This window comes from Nicotiana attenuata, unplaced genomic scaffold, assembly GCF_001879085.1.
Source record: "Nicotiana attenuata strain UT unplaced genomic scaffold, NIATTr2, whole genome shotgun sequence".
In the NCBI taxonomy this organism is placed as follows: Eukaryota; Viridiplantae; Streptophyta; class Magnoliopsida; order Solanales; family Solanaceae; genus Nicotiana; species Nicotiana attenuata.
In genome coordinates this window covers 160,339-166,726 of record NW_017671401.1, presented here as the reverse complement: position 1 = coordinate 166,726, position 6,388 = coordinate 160,339, and the positions used below count along the sequence as shown (strand labels likewise).

At 34.5% G+C, this 6,388-nt stretch overlaps 1 protein-coding gene across 1 annotated transcript in view; it reads right to left on the bottom strand.

Annotated features, from left to right (window-relative positions):
- LOC109208064 (probable magnesium transporter NIPA2) overlaps nt 1-3,681 on the bottom strand; it is a gene marked incomplete at its 5' end in the record, with an annotated part of 5,037 nt that extends 1,356 nt beyond the window's left edge. Inside the window, 7 exon segments of the mRNA XM_019371078.1 lie at nt 344-481; nt 579-706; nt 1,097-1,257; nt 1,346-1,436; nt 2,501-2,557; nt 3,225-3,436; nt 3,527-3,681. Of these exon segments, the coding sequence (XP_019226623.1) occupies nt 344-481; nt 579-706; nt 1,097-1,257; nt 1,346-1,436; nt 2,501-2,557; nt 3,225-3,351 (702 nt within the window).
- Nucleotides 3,682-6,388: the final 2,707 nt, after the last annotated feature.

The window sequence follows — 6,388 nt, the reverse complement described above, 5'->3', positions numbered from 1 at the left end:
GGGGGGGGGGGGGGGGGGGAGAGAGATAGTAGGAGCCATCCCATCCCAATAGCACTTGATCATATCACGATCTGATTTGTAATCTTACTTGGGTCTTGAGTATTTACTTGTAAGAACGGAATTCTTTGTTTTTTAATGGATGGTTTAAAAGGAAACTACAAAGTTGAGATTGAGACGATTGATATTGTTTTAGGGATAGTAGCTCAAAATGGTTACTAGTTTAGGGTGAAATGAAAGATGAGAAGTATGACTAAAGTAATCAAACCAAATGAATATATCAAAAAACAAAGATAACCAATTTCACTTGGGACTCTATAAAATTATTAGAGAACGGAACAAATACCTTGTTCAAATAGTTCAGCTGCAAAAGGCAAAAGATGAGGACAAACACTATGAAAAACCATGTCTCAAAATACTTGAACTGATTTTGTCCTCCAAATGTGAGCTTCATAGCCATTCCAATTGCTTTGACACCCATAACCTGAATTAACCATAAGAAACAGCCAACAGATAAGATATAAGAAATGCACACCTTGAACAGTGGACTATAGTATATATCATAAAAGAGAACAACAGACCGTGAGAGAACCCGCTAGAGAACAGATTCCAATGTAGACAACCAAATGCGACTGCCCATAACGAGGCACAAACCGCACAATAAGGATAAGTACTAGAATCATAACTGTGAAAGCGTAGGCGAGGAACCCTGTCCTTGTCAAAAACCTTTTGGTTAGTTCAAACAAACAAAGCATGTAGATATTCAAGGGAAGATAGCAAGTATGTGTATTATAATTTGTGAATCCAACTGTCACTTCACTATTACTACACGAAATCTTTAGCCTTGTGTTTACTTCAGGTTCGATGTGTTTCTTAGAATCTTTTAGTCTTTTCAGAAATTTATATGCCAGTAGAGAATTTATAGTACTAGAGGAACTTTTCTCTTTTTATCTAGAGCCTAAATACAGCAACATGGATACTGAGGATTCATATAGCCGACTCTGACTTGGTTGGGATTGAAGCATAATTCTTCTTCTTGTTGTAAACACAAATTTAAGGATAGTGGAAGAATGTAACTGGAACTGCAACTTTAGTATACCTGGCTCTGTTGCTAGGTACCAGACATCCTTAACAGATTGAATACTCTTTTCTAGCGGCGCGTGTAAGACAATAGTGACAGAGCCAACCAAACAGAGGAGACAACCAACCATACCAAAGATATGTAACCTCTCCTTCAAAATAAAATGGGCTAACACTGCACTGCACATGAAAGTTATATCAGTATTGAACCAATAATAGCTTCTTTGATTAACAATTCTAACACCAATTATACTACATAATCACATACCTTACAATCATACTTAAAGCTCCTAGGGGTGTCACAAGTATTGCCGGGGCATATGCATAAGCAGCAAAATTAGCTCCCTCTCCAATAATCACTATAAGAAATCACAAGATTAGCGTTAATATAACTAAAAAACTGACTGTTCCTGAAATGTTTTAGAAGTAGATATTATTGCGCTGATCACTTCTTTCAAATTGGGAATTACAGCATTCCATCATCTTCATGCATTTTCTCTAAGTCAAGGTCTTTGTAGAGGTTAATTTCATCGAAATACTTTCACCCTGTGTCTGTAATATACTTATTATATTTGACAAATGTCTAGCGTCTTTCTCATTCTATAATGAATAACCATATACAGTCAAACCTCTCTATAACAACCTCATTTGTTTCGATATTTTTTGGCTGCTATAGTGAAGTGCTGTTATAATGGACATATATTATAACACAACATAAAAATCGGTTTTAAGAAAAACTTGGCTTTTATAGTGAATGACTGTTATATAAAGATGTTATAGAAAGGTCTGACTGAATATGTTCTTTCTCATAAATCTTAAGTATGGAATTAAGCAGATGAATGTCTGGCGTGGATGGCGCGGACCTGCTTTTGCCAGTAACATAAATGTTGAATCTCATTCTAACATCTGATATCAATTGTCTTAGCTGTTGAGTGGCAATCAATCAAGAATTCTACAGCATTCATTGAGGTCAAAAGAATAAGAATGTGCACTGCCCTAAACCCAGGGAGTTTCCACAAGTGGGGTTTGGGGAGGGTAGTGGTACGGAAACCTTACCCCCTACCCTGGGAGGGCAGATAGGTTGTTTCCGATAGACCCTTGGCTAAAGACAGGATGAAAAGAATCGGTGGCAAGTGTTAGCACATTCGAAATGTTAATTTCTTAAGTTAGATATTGACCTGCATTACAAATATACATAACCACCTGTATAATTATTGAAAGAAAAGAAAAACAGTGTTTTAGGTGCTTGCTCAAAGGACTTTGTGTTCTATAATATATGTAGGTTTTCTCACGCGCATAGTATCATATGCTCGAGGACTCATACAACAACAACTATGCCTCAATCCCAAGGAAGTTGGGATCGGCTATATACTCAAGAACTGTATAAAATAACAACATTTTTGGGGTGAGTTATGTGTCTTACTGGATAACATTCCAGCCCACCAACAAGGTTCCAACAAGTAAGAGTGGCCTCCTGAACCTGTTCAAAATTCAGCATAATTGGAAATCATTATAACAGGATCAATTTGCCTAGCATCAATTGAAATCAATAGATTTGCTTTACAAGAAAAACTCATATATTGAACCCATAGAACTTAAATTTTGAGCCCGCCTCTGTATATATATGTGTGTGTGTGTGTTTTACATTCAAAACGTCTTGAAGTATGCTAAACTAGTCAAAACACAGAAACTCATGCTAATATACCCTTTAGCCTTAGCATGAAGGATGATAAGACATAAAAAGGTCAGCTCGATGCACGAAGCTCCTAGCTATGCGAAGGGAGAGGGAGGCCGTGGAATGGTTGGACTATATTGAGTACCTTATATTTTCTGCAAGAGGTTGTTTTCATAACTAGATAAGTAAGATGTACAAGAAAAATAACAAATCCCCACAAAAACTAAGCATATTCTCATAATTGACATAACTAAACCACCTCATTGGGTTAGGCACATGTCATGAGTTCAAGCCAATTATCCCTCGAGTTTCGGACCAAACTAGCCCTTGGGACTTCTCGGTTAGCCAAAAAAGAACCCGACCACATTGTTTAACGAATCAAATAAATTTAACAACTCAAAATATAGAGATAAAATTATGCCACAAAAAAAAAAAAAACTAATGAAATAATGAAAAAAAAAAGAGAGTAAACCTGCTCGTTTTCCATTTGCACCAGCTTTCTTTAGACCTTGCTTCTTAATAACAAAGCTAGACCCAATAAAAATACTGGATGATATAGCTAATATAACTCCATGCACATTATCAGATATTCCTTCCATTTTTTTAAAAAAAAATGGAAAGGAATAATCACATAAAAAGAACTCTTGATATTCAAAAGCCAATTATTTAACGCAAATGAAAACCCTGCATTAAACACAAAACCAAATAAAACAAAATTATCAATTACGTACAAGAAAAATAATTTCATAGCAAAATATAAAAAAAAACTCGAACCTTTTTCTTGGCTTTTGTTTGCATGAGAAAAAAACGTTGATAAATACCCAAACCACCAATATTTATCCAAAATATATATATTTTGGTTGCTTTAATAAAGCGTCGATTTTTTTTTATAGTGATTTTCAATATTTCTCTGACCGGCTTGTTTTTTTTTTCTTTCTTTTTTTTCCCTCTTTTTTTGTTTCTCTCTTTCTCTCTCCCTCTCTCTGCAGAAAGTTGCAGAAATGAGAAGAGAAAGAGAGGGAAGAGAGAAAGGAGGAAATGAATATTTTGGTGGTATATTTTTGCTTAGAGAGAAAAAAAGTCCGTTACACTTAACAATTTAGAAAAATAAAATCGCTTCAAATTTCAAATTTACGTTAGCCACTTATTTTTTCTCCCATAATTTCCCGCCTTTTTTGCATGTATTTTTTGCCACCTTCAATTTTAATACTTTGGACTGGGCGCTTTAAAGAAATAAGTTTATCATTTCACTACACTCAAATTCAAGAACTCGAGAATGAACTAACAATGTCTTATTCAAGTATCTCCATATAAAGTCGCGTGAATGATATTATTGCTTATTAATTTGATGATTCAAGAATGAGTTCATCACGACATGAGTTTATGGCGTTCTTAAGAGAAATTCAATTTAATACTCATCGTAAATCCACTCATGAAATTATTATTTCATTTTGAAAATGTGTAAATAGTAGTAAGACGAGTGAAAAATATCCAAAAAGTCCAAGCTTTGTTATACTCGAAAAAAAAAAGACCAGGGATACTTTTATTCGTGTCGAAGCTCCAAATGTAGTGTATTTAATTTTTGGATGGTCTGATACTGATGCGATAATATTTTTGGAAAGTTCACGCAACAAAAATATCCAATTCAAAGTAGCTAAAAATGATATACTAAGGTCATTAATATTTGTTTAGAACAGTGGTCTCTGATTATTGATTTTGTATTTGTCTTAATTTACCGAGATAAAACTAATTAATGTAGGTAATTTATATGTATAATTTCTTTTATCTTCAACGAGTCCCATTATGGGATTATACCACTGAAAATTCAGGAGAATAATAGTTCTTGATCTTTGATAAGCCATTAATTAGTTCTGGTAATGTCAAGGAAATTTTTTTAAATGCTTGTACCAAAAATTTCGTTCAAATATCAAGCAACGACGCCTAAATTTCAAATTAGTTTAGCTCGACTATTAAAATGAGAATGCTGGTAAGCTTAAGCATAATTAATTTAGTTTACTCCATTAAATCAAAGACCACTCAACTAGTCATCATAGATAAATAACATAGGTTTAGCAAATTTATTCAAAACGTAAAATTAGTTGAAAAAAAGAAGACTAAAAACAAGTACACAACAATGATGTACCTTCTATGTTCGGGTCCTTCAAAAATGTTGTCAGGTGTGTGTTGTTATGCATTTTTGAAGAATTCGAAATGAATGTTATGGCGGTACTTTTGGAGGATCCGAGGAATGTATTGTAGCTTCATATGTGAAAGATAATGTCTCAACTTGTGGTCATGCTTGGCCTCGATATTCATCGGACACTTCGATTTTCAAGCTTCGACCTCCGCCATCGGGCTCGAGCCCAATCTATTTCGGACTTCTTCTTGAAGCAGTTCCTCGAGCCCACTAAATCGGGCATACCTGATTTTGACCGTATACAAACTCCGAACACTATACAAAGTCTTGGACAATGTACTCAATCGTGCAACATTTTTAACAAGAAGAAAAGATAGATTTTTTTTGCAAAATTGGTTCTGATAATTTGGATATGTAATCCACTGCGACATCCATACTTTTGACAGAGAATAGTTATATTTTATTTTAACCTCTCAGTCTGCCACGGAATACAGAGATATACTGTCAAACTTCTCTATAACGATCATCTCTAAAACAACGCTTTACTATAACCATCAAGTTTTCTTTAGAACCAATTTTAATTTATGTTATAATATATGTTATTTTTAACAACACTTCATTATAGCAGCAAAAAAATATCTAAACAAACAAGATTGTTATAGAGAGATTGGACTGTACTCAAAAGTATAAAGAGTCTAATTATATGCACTAACGGAAGAATCGGATCATTTATTAGGTAATTTCAAGTAAATCTCTTACTTAATAAATACTCTACTAACTAGTAATCTGGTAAATAGTAACTAACCATCAACATGCATTTAAAGATTTTTTTTTTGTTTGTTTTTTGGAGAATTTATTAGGAAGAACTGCGCAAGTAGAATTCTTTCCTTTTGTTTAAATATTGCTGTAAATATAGCATACATGCAATATTCAGAATAATAAGAATTTACCTGTTATATAATGACTCTGAAAGTTGGCTAACAAACACGAAAATAACATTTTCATAGTATCACCTTCCAACGCTGGGAACCAAATTTTACGTTTCAACAAAGAGGAAAACATGATAAACACCATTCAAAAGGGGCCGTGGTTCATCTATGGACATTTTCTCTCTGTCCAACGCTGGGAACCAAATTTTGTAGTATCTCCAGTGAAGCAATCATTCACGACAATCTAGATTCGGCTACCACAACTCCCAATAGAATTTTACGATGGAAAAAATCTACAAAAAGTTGGTAGTACAATAGGAAGGCTCCTAAAAATAGATGCTTGCACCTCAGCAGTACTGCGTGGTCGATATGCACGTCTATGCGTGGAACTGCCATTAAATAAGCCGGCGATACCCTTCATCTTCATAGGATCTCATAAGCAACATATACACTATAAGGTGAGAACCTATTGTGCAAAAACTGTGGACACCTAGGTCACTCTATAAAACAGTGCTATCGTGCCAAAATTAACGAGACTACAGGAGAGACAAAGTTAGGGACCCCCCCTCC